The 13,609-nt window shown below is 38.0% G+C and overlaps 1 protein-coding gene across 15 annotated transcripts in view; it reads right to left on the bottom strand.

Annotated features, from left to right (window-relative positions):
• AHI1 (Abelson helper integration site 1) overlaps positions 1-13,609 on the bottom strand; it is a 259,799-nt gene that overhangs the window by 232,438 nt on the left and 13,752 nt on the right. For all 15 annotated transcript variants that reach the window (XR_005217783.1, XM_037842195.1, XM_037842193.1 and 12 more), the window contains 2 exons: positions 5,131-5,693; positions 2,693-2,880 (listed from right to left, as the gene is read on the bottom strand). Coding sequence is in view for 14 of the 15 variants with exons in the window: in XM_037842195.1 (XP_037698123.1) it covers positions 2,693-2,880; positions 5,131-5,693 (751 nt within the window). In the remaining variant the exon portion in view is untranslated. The remainder of the gene's footprint in view (positions 1-2,692; positions 2,881-5,130; positions 5,694-13,609) is intronic.

The following is a 13,609-nucleotide window of genomic DNA, read 5'->3' as shown; positions in this document are numbered from 1 at the left end:
TCTAATGGAACAGAATAGAGATTCCAGAAACTGATCATCACTTACACAGTCATCATTTATGATGAAACTGACACTGCAACAACAGTGGGGAAAAGATGCTGTCTCCGATAAACGGTACTAGGTTAACTATATGTTCACACAGGAAGAACTGTCTTGTCTTCTACCTCCCACCATATACAAAAATCAATTCCAGATGAGTTGGTACATACATCTGCTTATCTAAATATGAGAAGTATAATGATAAAGCTTTTGGAAAATAATCTTTATGTCCTGGCCAAGACTTCTTAAACAGATCACAAATCAAAAAATTACTTGTCATTAAAGCCAAAAAAAAAAAAAAAGATAAATTAAAAACTTCTGTTTTTCAAAAAAAAGAAATAACAAAAACCAGAGTGGCAGTATGTCTGCAATATATACATATGTATATCTGAAAAAAGATTTTTATCTCGATACATAAAAAACTCAAAACAAATCAATTAGAAAAAGATAATCACACTTTTAAAAAAGTGCTCAGAAGACATGAACAATCTTACAAACTAAGATACCCAAATAGACAATAAACACGAAAAAAGTATTGCACTTCATTAGTTATCATGGAAATAAAACGAAAAATGAAAAAAACATAGGACTGTACAACACAGTGAATCTTACTGTAAATGATGGAGTATAATTAACAGCATAATTATAAAAATGTTCTTTCATGAATTATAAAAACGTACTATACTAATAATGCAAAATTTTAATAATAGGGTGGTATATGGGAACTCTATTTTATGCGTGATTTTTCTGTAAACCTTCAACTTCTCTAATAAAAAAATATATCAATAGCAATATCAATATGCACCTCTAAGAATGACCATAATTTTAAAGACTGACAATATTAATTGTTGGTAAAGATATAGTGATGGTTTGAAGCTGTATGTCCTCCAGAAAAGATCATGTTCTTAAAGCTAATCCATTCTTGTAGGTACAGACCTACTGTGGGTAGGACCTTTTAATTAGGTTATTATGCCCCATATGGGTCTTAATCCTCTTCCCGGAGTCCTCTATGAGAGAATAAAAGAGAGAAGATAGAGAGAAACACACAAAGAAGCAGAAACAGGAAGACACACAGAAAACACAGAAGCTAAGAGAGACAAAAGCTAAAAGAGAAACATGCAGAAGCTCAGAGAGAAAGCCACTGAAGCAAGAAGCTGGAAGCAATGAAACCTGAGAGAAGGGAGAGACCAGCAGATGTGCCATGTGCCTTCCCACGTTACAGAGGAGTCTGGATTGCCAGCAGCCTTTCTTCAGGAAGAAGGTACTGTACTGTTGATACCTTGATTTGGACATTTTCATGGCCTCAGAATTGTAAATTTGTAGGTTAATAAGTCTCCATTGTAAAAGCCAACTCATTTCTGGCATATTGCATTTTGTCAGCTTTAGCAAACTAAAAACAGATGTGGAGCAACTGGAACTCTCAAATACTGCTAGTGCCGATTGGTAAGCCAAGTTTGGAAAACTGGTACATATACGACACAGCAACGCTAATCCTAAGAATATACCCAACAGAAATACATATGCTCACCAAAAGACATGAATAGAATGTCCATTGCAGCTTTCTTTGCAATAGCCTAAAACTGGAAATAACTCAAATGTCCATCAACATAATAGATAAATTGTGGTACCCTCACACAATGGATAGCTATACAGTACAAAACCAGAAACAAGAAGCTCAACTGCATGCAACATTATAATTGCACAAACATAATGAAATGAATGAAATGAGCCAGACACAAAGAACAGTCTTTATAATTCTATTTATATAAAGTACAAAAACAGGCAAAAGTAAACTGTGTGTTATATTTCAGGAGAGTGGTTACTCTTGGGGGCAGGTGCCCGGAAGGCTAATGCTCTTCTGTTTCTTGATTTGGGTGATGATTTTGCAGGTATGTTCAGTTTGTGAAAATTCACTACACTTTACACTTACTATATGGGCACTTTTCTATAGGTATATTATAACTAAGTTTTTCAAAGGTTAATTACAGGAACCACAAAATACCATCAATTGTGTCTTTCAATGAGTAAGTGTCACAATTTTTGAAATTATCTATTTTCATCCTAATTTTTGTCCAATAAAATGGAGACTGAAAAGGAAAAAGACATAAGAAGTAGGAAAAAGACAAAAGGAATATGTAAAGAAAAACAAGAGAAAAGAAATGAGAAAAGGGGAAAATATAAAGCAAGAGGAGGAAACACAGAATGAGAAGGAAGGAAAGGCAAGAATAATTAGGCTGAGAAACTGGAAAGATACGTTCAACACAAAGATAACATAACCAGCTGTTGACCATTTATAGCTTTCAACAACTTTAAGTCTTAACCATTTAGGGGCTCTAAACTTAATGGTATAAAGAGGAAATCCTCTGTGCTAAAATAGCAACTACAAAGTCAGTACCATTCTAGACTTGAACTAAATTTAGTGAAAAATTAGAGATGGTTCAAGTAATACAAACTCATTACAGAGAACCAGAGTTACAAACAATCAAAAGTTTAAATCTAGATGAATCCAAGAACAAGTATCAAATATTCTATGTTGGATCATTTTCAATTATATCCTTGGGAACTAGAGTCTCTTTAATTTTAAGGACTAAGTTCTGAGAATCAAGTTATTTCTAACAAGTCACACATTTTCCTTCTAATTTGGATAACAAACCTGCTTTAGCCTTCTTTTTCATTTTTTGGGGTTTGGATTTTTTCTTTTCTTCCCTGTTGTCTTCTACATTTTGCTCCATTGACCTTACTTCATCATCTTGATGAGAATCTGAAACCAATGCTCCAACTGGGGACTCCTTTTGTTCACCTTCAACTGTGTCATGCTCAAGTTCAGAAACTGTCAATGTACTGAAAATATAACCCCAAGCACATGCCATTACAAATATTATATTATCATCATCCATGGTACAGCAAAGCAATCAATGAATAGAGGCAAGAATTATCCTAAAATTGGTATTATTTCCTGCTGCGAGAATGCACATATCTTTTTATACACTAAAATGGTTAGCTGTCAAACTAGGTATTATTTTATACTTGGTTATGAGAAATATATCCTAAGAGTCTACTTAAACTGAGCGCTACACTAAAGGGAAAAATGTCATGAGCAATGGCTCTATCTGGTGTTGGATACCACTGATCAAAGCATCCTCACCCTGCTGCAAAGTAAATGATTAATGAACAGATTTCTAAATCACTTCATGTAAAGTTCCCCCCACCCCACCCAAAATGTTCTGGGATGGTTGGTTGGATGACTCAATTTTTAAGAGGCTTCAAATATTCAAATTTTGATTCCTGGGTAAAAGTCAATCACTTGTGTTTTCCAGCAGCTGGTGTGCCATAACATTTTCAGATTTTTAAATTTTTAATTTTAACAATTAAAATCTGCATCACCTGAAGTAGTAGTTGGTAAGGAGAAGCAGATCAGAATATACTGAGCTGTACCAAGAAAACAACCTGATAAAGTCTGTTTATAATTTACCAACTAAAATGTGCATCTAAATAATCAAAAATTGACTCAATACATTTAGTCAAATTTCAAAAAAGGATGAGGAGAAAAAGACGAGAAATATTTCACATGAGTCTTTCAGAAAGTCATGCTCTTTTATCACATCAAAAAATACTATTAAAGAGCACAACCACCCTTTGTATGCCATGTTTTTATGTTGTCATTGTTTTATTTAAAATTCATGAAGTAGCCCAATTTCACAGTGAGTGTGGCTCGCCAGCCCACCATGGGTGTGTAGTGTCCTGTGGTCGGCAGCCACTCAGGTGGCCCCCGGGGATCCCCTCCCCGATGATCCTGTCGGCATCACTCCTCCCTGAAGTGTGGGCTGCACCTAGTGAACCACTTGTGGCAGACAGAACATGGCAAAAGTAATGGACGCCATTTCCGAGATTAGGTTCCAAAAGAGCGTGAGTTCTGACTTGCTCTCTCTCCTCAGAGCTCTGGGAAGCCAGTGGCCATGCTGTGAGCGGCCCACCTGGAGGCGCCCATGTGGCCAGACACGACATGAGACCTGCTAAGAGCCACATGTGCGAGCCCAGAAAAGGAACTTCACAGCCTCCTACAGCCATGTCATCGGGCAGCTCCTGCCCTGGCCCTGCCTTGAGGCGACAGGGTCCCAGCTGGTGCCCCAGTGGTGGCCCGTGACAGACCCTGAGTCAGAGGCTCCCTGCCAAGCCACACTCAGATTCCTGACCTACAGAAACTGAGCTAATAAATGTTTGTTGTTTGAAGCTGCCAGATTTTGGAATAATTTTTTATACAGTTCAGATAACTGATACATACGCTAACACCTCCCTACAGCCACCCAATTTTCCTTTTCTCTGTTACCAGTGGGTTAGCATGTGGTAAGAGGGGAAGGCATTTTAGCTGAGGACTTTAGTGTAAACTGCTCCTGAATGCCAAAGAATATTCATATGCAGAATATTTCCACTCAAGGGCTTCTCTAAATACAGGATTTCAGGGAAAAAAATGAAGTATGGCAGTTAAAAGTCATTCTTTATTTTATCATTTTCCTCAAAGAGTCACAGATGAATACACTCACAGAAACCCGCATCATATACACAAGCAGAGAAAAGGATGGAATTCCAGATTGCTAACTGTGACTGTCTTTGGCTAGCTGGATTAGCAGCACCTTTTATTTCCTTCTGTGTGTCTATACCTTCTTCAATGAACAAATGGTGTTTACATAATAAGGAAAAAAGTTTAAAAAGCTAGTGTTTTGTAAAGAGAAACAGGCATTTGTAACCCAAAAATGGAGGAGCAGCCATTATTTTAAAAGCAAATGAAGGTAAGTAGTTCAAGGCAGATTCTGTAGTGAAACCACCAAGGTTCTGGCTCAGAATCTTGCTAGAACTGCTTCCTCCAGGTAGATAACAGGGGGATCCCACTACATTCCTGAAAGGGTTTTTATAGGGATACATGAGTCAACTCTTACAAAAGATTTATCACATAGTACATAAAATGTTAGCAGGCAATTTCTCCAAATGAAAGACTAAGAATATTCTTTGCTAAATTACAGGTTTTGCTCTAGAATTGAAAAGAACTCTGAGCGTGTTTTTAAGTGGACATTTTATATTTATCATATAAAGTACCTTGTTTCAGCTTTAGACGGGACTGGAACTTTCTTTTTTTTCTTTTTTCTTTTTTCACCGCTCAATTTATCATCATGCAATGAAGAATCTGAGGGAAAGAAAGTCAACTGTTCTTTCAGTTTCTTTCTTATTTTCTTCTTAATCTCCTTTGCCATTTCTTCTGCTACTTGGAGCTGGTATATTTGCATCAGTTCTCCTTCCTCATCTGAGTCATTATTTTCTCTCCCTTCATTTGCCTTTTCACTTTTCTGATGAGCAAGCCCTGGCTGGAACTTCGTGCGTGTTTTCTGATGTGCAGAACCCACCTTCCTCTCGGGAGTTTCCAGCTCCATTCCTTGTGCAGCCACCTGGAGCACTGCTTTCATAACCTTTTTATTTGTCTCCCCCTGCTTGTCTTCCTCCACATTAACAGCATCATTTGGATTTTCAGTTAGTGACTGTGTATTTCTGAGTTTGTTTTTAGTGACTCGCAGGCTCTTCTCTGGATTATTAGTGTTAGGAACACTTCCATCGTCACTTTGAGTTTCTTTAACATTCTGCAGATTGCTTCTGAAGGGGTCAGGCTAAGAAAAGAAGACACAAGAACAAAGTTTCAGTGAAGCACAGTTTAGTTATGTAAAATTAAAACAAAGTGATTAGTGGTCAACATGTGTAATACTGGAAAGACCATTCAGCTTTTTATTTGGACACAGGGCTGCCATTCCAAGTCTTTAATGAGCATTCTCCCAGGTTATTCTTCCCAGCAGATTAGTAACCTCTGAGAGTAACTTCAAATTGAACAATACAGTTAATACAACAAAAAACACTTACTGATTTTTCAGAAGTGAATTAACTGCTCAAATCCCAAATACTATTTTTCCTCGTTGGCAAAATGACTCACACTTCAACCTAATTAACTTGAGAAATTTGCTAAAAGAGCTACTAAGAATAAAGTATTTCAGGGGAAAACACGAGTCATTTGTCTTCTTCATAATTACATTCTGAAACCCAAAATCTATAGCTTGAAGATTACCCTGCAACAAGTCCAAATATGTCACTGAAATGCTATGAAATATTTAATATTATCAAGTTAAATCAAGTGCCAGACTAAGCATACACCTGTAGCTCTTTCCCCAATCAAAATTATTTGAAATGAGAGATATTTTTCAAAGAATCAATAAAAGGCAAGAAATAAAAAAGAGAATGCTACTAGTATTAATATAAATATTTTGAGAAATTCCCCAAGGATAGAAAACAAACTGGATCAGATCTGTTGAGAAACTACCACAGAACCCACAGCCCATAGGGAAAGACTTTTCTAGAGATAAGGGCAGTTCCGGAGAAGCCATAAGCTCAGATTCAAATAATCCAAGGAGCAGGGAGGGATAAACCTGAGCATGACCATGTCAGGAGTTGGGCTGGACAGCGCTGCCCACCACCTCCATTTGCGTGAAGTTGCACACAGCCAGGCCTTTTACCCAGAGGATTAAGAAACTGAGTATACAAAGACCGCACAGCATGCTTCAGGCTGATGCAATGCCCAACAGCAGCAGAGGCCAGCCATGTTAAAAGCAACCAACAGTAAGGGGAACAGAGATTCTCAAATATCAGGATACCTAGACAGCTAAAATCTAACAACAATGGAAGGAAAGCAGCACAAGGAAGGAGAGACACTAAATCCAACAAAAATGAAAAATTAACACCCAAGGAAAATTAGTAGCAAAACAAAAAAAGAACTTAAAATAAATGTCATTAATTTTCAAGAAGAATTCCAAAAGACTACTGGATGACAAGGAAACAACTACAAATGTTATAAACAAAATTTTGAGTGATAAGAATAAAAACAGATGTGACGGAAAACAGAATGGACAAAACTGAAGTGTTACAAGATGAAGCCGAAATCAAAATGAAGAATTCTTCCAGGAATAGATGTGCTTACCAATAAAGACTCAAATTCAACTTTGGAAAATCTCCATGTTTAAAAGCTTGTAGAATGACTAATATTCAACATAGGTGAAAAGAAAAACTAGTATCCCAATAGATACCCAGTATTAAACTTTGGAAAACGATGTTTCAAGAAATGACGTAGGATGTGAAAAGAAGGTGGAAAAATGCTAAAATGACTAGTATTTCAGTATATATTCAATATTTTAACATCTCCAAGATGCTCTTACTCACCGAAAAAATTCTACCTATTCTTCTAGGATAAATTACAAAGCCATCTCCTCGAAAAAAATCTTCCCTAATCAAATCTAATACAAATAATCTTCTCTTTAAAAACACAAGTTTATTTTCACATGTTCTCTTTTTGAAGCAATATATGCTTAATTCAACACAGTAACAAAACAAAAACTTAAAAAGAAAATAATTTAAAATAAAAAGAAGACCCAAAGTTCAATCCTGGTTGCCTCACAAAGAAAATGATAGTCTCTTCAGAAACTTCTTTTTGTCTTCTTTCTGCAACCACAGTCTTCTCAAAACTTCAAATTTCCATTATGTTAAAATTGGGCATATGCAAATTTTTCTAGTTTTCCAGTGAGTACCAGAAATGCAGCACCAATATATACCAGCTATGAGACACTTGTGAAGGAAATAATTGGAAGAGACAAGAAAGAATTGGGAATTAAAAAAAGATCCATGGTCTAAAATAGAAGACTTTTAAAAAATATATTTTTATATTAGAAAAGTTGTAGATTTACAGAAAAACCATGCAGAAAATACAGAGTTCCCATATACTGTTAATACAAGGAGGGTATAAAATAAAAGATTTTAAAAAAACAAAACCCCAGGAAAGGCTAATCAGATGAGGCTGTTTTTGGTTTATCTGCTCCACTGGTCTGTCAACTCTTGAAATAATAACACATTATTTAAATTTTATAATGACTTTATATTCATTAACTTGTTTTTTCATTATTCAATCCATTCATTTTCTTTTTAAATACCATAATGAATACAATTCCAGAGACTCTTTGGTATCATATCATACATTCAGTAGCACTATATTAATACTTTCATTACTCTTTAAATAGCCCATTTTTGTGGTTTTGATTTCCTTTTCTCCTCTAACAGATATATTGGATAGTTTTTAAATTTCCAAGTAGTACATAAATTTTGAACTTTTGTAATTCATTTCTGGTTTAGTTTTACTATAATAAAAAAATGCCCGTTCTGTGCATTTAATAATGTTTCATGCATTAGAATATCATTGATTTCTGTAAATGTTTCAAATAAATTTGCTAACGTTCCCATTAAATCTTTGGTCATCCTTTTATTTTTAACTTCTGTGCATCATTTAATTTTTTTTTTTTTTTGCTTAGTTTGTTTTTCAAATCAACATTGTTGAGATATAATTTACTTACAATAAATTCACCAATTTTAAGTGCACAATTAAATGAATTTCAACAAATGCACCCAGTGGTGTAACCACCACCACAATCAGGATGTTGAACATTTCTATCACCCCTCAAACCCCTTTACAAAGTTGAGCCTCTCCCTTCTACACCCTGTCCCCACAGAATCACTGCTCTGCTTTCCAACACTATCGCCTTTTCTAGAATTTCATATAAATGGAATCACATGGTATATAGTCTTTTGTGTCTGGCTTGCTTCACTCAGCGTAATGCATTTGGGATTCACCCAAGGTGTTGCATTTATCAGTTTATTCCTTTATATTGCTGAACGGTATCCCGTTGTATGGATATGCTACAATTTGTTTCTCCATTCACTTACTGATGGACATCTGAGTTATTTCCAGTTTGGGGCTGTTATAAATCAAGTTGGTATGAACATTCACATACAAGTCTTTGAGTATGTATGTTTTCACGACTCTTTGGTAAATACCTAAGGGGAATTACTGTGCTATACGGTAGGTAGATGTTTAACTTCATAAGACACTGCCAAACTGCCTCCTTAAGTGGCTATATCATTTTACATTACAACCAGCAATTTATGAGGTTTCAGTTTCCTGACATCCTTGTCAGCACTTAGTCATACTATCAGGTGTGTAATAGTACCTCATTGTAGTTTTAAGGTGCATTTCTCTAATTAGTAATGCCAATGAAAATCTTCACACGTGCTTATATGCTATCTCTTATTCAGTTACGTGTTCAAATCTTTTGCCTGTTTTCATTGGATTGCTTGTTTTCATATCACTGAGTTGTAAGAGTTCTTAAAATGTTCTAGATACAAGTCCCTTAACAGATAATTTTGCAAATATTTTCTCCCAATCTATAGCTTATCTTTGTATTATCTTAACAAAGTTTTAAATTTTCATGAAGCCAAATTTATTCCTTTTTTTCCTTGATGGTTCATGCTTTTGTATCCTGAGAAAGCCTTGCTTAACCCAAAGTTACAAAGGATTTATACTATGTTTTTCTAAAAGTTATATAGTTTTAGCTCTTATATTTAGGTCTTGTTACAGCACCATTTGTTGAAAAGATTACCCTTTCCTCCCACTGAATTGCCATGGCAACTTTGTCAAGAATCAATTAACCGGTCGGGCAAGATGGCAGCATAGAGAGGAGTGGAAGCTAAGTAGTCCCCCTGGAACAACTACAAAAAAACAGAAACAACTAGTAAATAATCCAGAATAACTGCGGGGGGACAAACGAGACCATCCACTCATCATACACCAACCTGAATTGAGAGGAATGCCCGAGAACACAGCATAAAATCTGTAAGTAAAACCTGCGGAACCAGGTCGTGAGACCCCCTCCCCCATAGCCCGAGCTGCAGAGCCGCGTGGTGCCACAGAGACGCTCTCTCCCAGCAAGCGAATACAGCTCAGCTGAGCTCCAACTGGGGTTTTAAGTAGCGAGTGTGAACTGCTCACTACAGGTACGCAGCCCCAAAAAACAGACAGAGGCTTTGGGTGACGACTAACCTTGGAGAGCCGGAGGGTTGCCTTGGACTGGGTCTGAAGGGGACTATCTGTTTCTTTTTCGGCTCAGTGGAGAAAGCCCCAGTCATTTTCAGTTTCCAGGGCTGTGACTCTGGGAAGGGTGGAGACACCACAAGCAGAGAGCAAGACCACTGAAATGCTAATGACCTCCACCTGAGGGGTCTGTCTCCTCTAGGAGGAAAGGGGTGGGGCCCTTTCCATTCAGAACCAGACCCCAGAGCCTGGGGAAACACAGCCATACCTCCTCACACCAGTCAAGAATTATAGGCTGACAGGCGCCACCTGCTGGGCAGAAAAGCACAGTGACCTGAGGCATCACAGGGTGGAGCAATTTTCTAAGACACACCTGCAGGGAAACCAGATACTGAATATTTCTTCCCTCTGGAACCTGAGCCTGTTCTGGTCTGAGAAAACCCGATTTGGATAACCAAGGAAACCATGCCTAGACAACAGAAAATTAAAACCTACACTAAGAAAAACAAACTTATGGCCCAGTCAAAGGAACAAATGTACACTTCAACTGAGATACAGGAATTTAAACAACTAATGCTAAATCAATTCAAAAAGTTTAGAGAAGATATTGCAAAAGAGATAGAGGCTGTAAAGGAAGCACTGGACATGTATACGGCAGAAATCAAAAGTTCAAAAAACCTGTACAATCTACGAAAATGAAAGGCACAACACAAGAGATGAAAGACACAATGGAAACATACAACAGCAGATCTCAAGAGGCAGAAGAAAACACTCAGGAACTGGAGAACAAAACACCTGAAAGCCTACACACAAAGGAGCAGATGGAGAAAAGAAAAAATATGAGCAACATCTCGGAACTCAAGATGAAACAAAGTACAATAATGTACGTATCATTGGTGTCCCAGAAGAAGAGAAGGGAAAGGGGGCAGAAGCAATAATAGAGGAAATAATTAATGAAAATTTCCCATCTCTTGTGAAAGACATAAAATTACAGATCCAAGAAGCACAGCGTACTCCAAACAGAAGAGATATGAATAGGCCTACGCCAAGACACTTAATAATCAGATTATCAAATGTCAAAGACAAAGAGAATCCTGAAAGCAGCAAGAGAAAAGCAATCCATTACATACAAAGGAAGCTTAATAAGACTATGTGCGGATCTCTCAGCAGAAACCATGGAGGCAAGAAGGAAGTGGGGTGATATATTTAAGATACTGAAAGAGAAAAACCACCAACCAAGAATCCTGTGTCCAGCAAAGCTGTCCTTCAAATATGAGGGAGAGCTCAAAATATTTTCTGACAAACAGACAATGAGAGACTTTGTGAACAGACACCTGTCCTACAGGAAATACTAAAGGGAGCACTACAGGGTGATAGAAGACAGGAGTGCGTGGTTTGGAACACAATTTTGGGAGATGGTAGCACAACAATGTAAGTACACTGAACAAAGGTAACTATGAATACGGTTGAGAGAGAAAGATGGGGAGCATGTGAGACACCACAAGAAAGGAGGAAAGATAATGACTGGGACTGTGTAACTTGGTGAAATCTAGAGTATTCAACAATTGTGATAAAATGTACAAATATGTTCTTTTACGAGGGAGAACAAGCAAATGTCAACCTTGCAAGGTGTTAAAAATGGGGAGGCATTGGGGGAGGGATGCAATCAGCATAAACTAGAGACTGTAACTAATAGAATCATTGTATTATGCTTCCTTTAATGTAACAAAGGTGATATGCCAAGGTGAATGCAGATAAGAGGGGAGGATAGGGGAGGCATATTAGACACTTGACATTGGTGGTATTGTCTGTTTCTTTATTCTACTTTGATTTAAGGTTATTTTTCCTTTTGCTGCTTCCTAGCTGTCATTTTTTTTTGTTTCCTCTTTCTTTTGCCTCTCTACCTTCTTTGACTCTCCCTCCTGCCTTGTGGAAGAAATGTAGATGCTCTTGCTTAGTATGAGCAGAATGTTCAATTAGGATGAACTTAAATATTTGGAAATGAACAGGGATGTTGGTAGCAAGATGTGAGAATAACTAACAGCGCCGAATGGTGTGTGAATGAGGTGGAAAGGGGAAGCTCAGAGTCATATATGTCACCAGAAGGAAAGTTGGAGGTCAAAAGATAGAAATGTATAAAACTGAATCCTATGGTGGGCAATGTCCATGATCAACTGTACAAATACTAGAAATCACTTCCATGAACCAGAACAAATGTATGACAATACAATTAGAAGTTAATAACAGAGGGGCTGTGCCGGTCTGAATGTACTGTGTCCCCCAAATGCCATTATCTTTGTGGTCTTGTGGGACAGACGTTTTGGTGCTGGTTAGATTTGCTTGGAATGTGCCCCACCCAGCTGTGGGTGGTGACTTCGGTGGGATACTCCTATGGAGGTGTGACCCCACCCATTCAGGGTGGGCCTTGATCAGTGGAGCCATATAAAACATGCTGACTCAAAGAGACTGAACGGAGTGTGCAGCTGTGAGTGACGTTTTGAAGAGAAGCAAGCTTGCTAGAGAGGAACGTCCTGGAAGAAAGCCATTTTGAAACCAGAACTTTGGAGCAGACGCCAGCCACGTGCCTTCCCAGCTAACAGAGGTTTTCCGGACGCTATTTGCCATCCTCCAGTGAAGGTACCTAATCACTGATGTGTTACCTTGGACACTTTATGGCCTTAAGACTGTAACTGTATAGCCAAATAAACCCCCTTTTTATAAAAGCCAGTCCATCTCTGGTGTTTTGCATTCTGCAACATTAGCAAATTAGGACAGATTTTGGTACCCGAAGTGGGGTGCTTTTGCTGCTGAGTTTGCAAATACCAAACATGTTGGAACGGCTTTTCAAATGGATAAGGGGAAGATTCTGGAACAATTGTGAGGAGCTTGATAGAAAAGGCCAAAACTGCTTTAAAGAGACTGTTTATGGAAATATGGAGTCTAAAGATACTTCTGATGAGGACTTGAGCAGAAATGATGAATGTGTTGTTGCAAACTGGAAGAAAGGTGATCCTTGTTTTAAAGTGGCACAGAATTTGGCAAAATTGAGTCCTGGTGTCAGATGGAAGGAAGAATCTGGAAGCAACAACCTGGAATACTTAGATGAGGAGATCTCCAGACTACGTGTGGAGGACGTATCCTGGCTTCTCCTTGCAGCTTATAGTAAAATGCGAGTAGAGAGAGATAAACTTAGAACTGAACTCTTGGGTTCAAAGAAACCAGAAGTTGATGGCTTGGAAAATTACAGGCTTCCAGGGGGTGGAATCCCAGAAGCTACAGCCCAACATGAGGATATAATCAAACATGGAACCCAGCCGCCATTTCAGTACAAGCCAAGATTGGAAAAGGAGTTAAGCAGAAAGGATTTGTGGAAAGTCCTATTGTGTGATGGCTTTGACCCCTGCATGCTTCATGCAAAGCCAACAGAGTTTTTGCGAGATCTTTATAGACAGAGCCATTGCCGGTCTGGACTGGAGGAGACAGACAAGGAAAAAATTAAAGGAAAAATCTCTTCAAAGACAGAGCCATGGAGGTTGAGGTCTGGAGTCAGGAGGTCTCGGGCTGGGAGAGTGGAGCAGCCCACATGCATGGAAAGGGTGAGTTTGCCCTGGAGGTCGAGGGCGGGCT

Source organism: Choloepus didactylus, chromosome 7, assembly GCF_015220235.1.
Source record: "Choloepus didactylus isolate mChoDid1 chromosome 7, mChoDid1.pri, whole genome shotgun sequence".
Classification (NCBI taxonomy): Eukaryota; Metazoa; Chordata; class Mammalia; order Pilosa; family Megalonychidae; genus Choloepus; species Choloepus didactylus.
The sequence above is the reverse complement of the archived record's forward strand: the minus strand, read 5'-3'. Positions and strand labels throughout refer to the sequence as shown.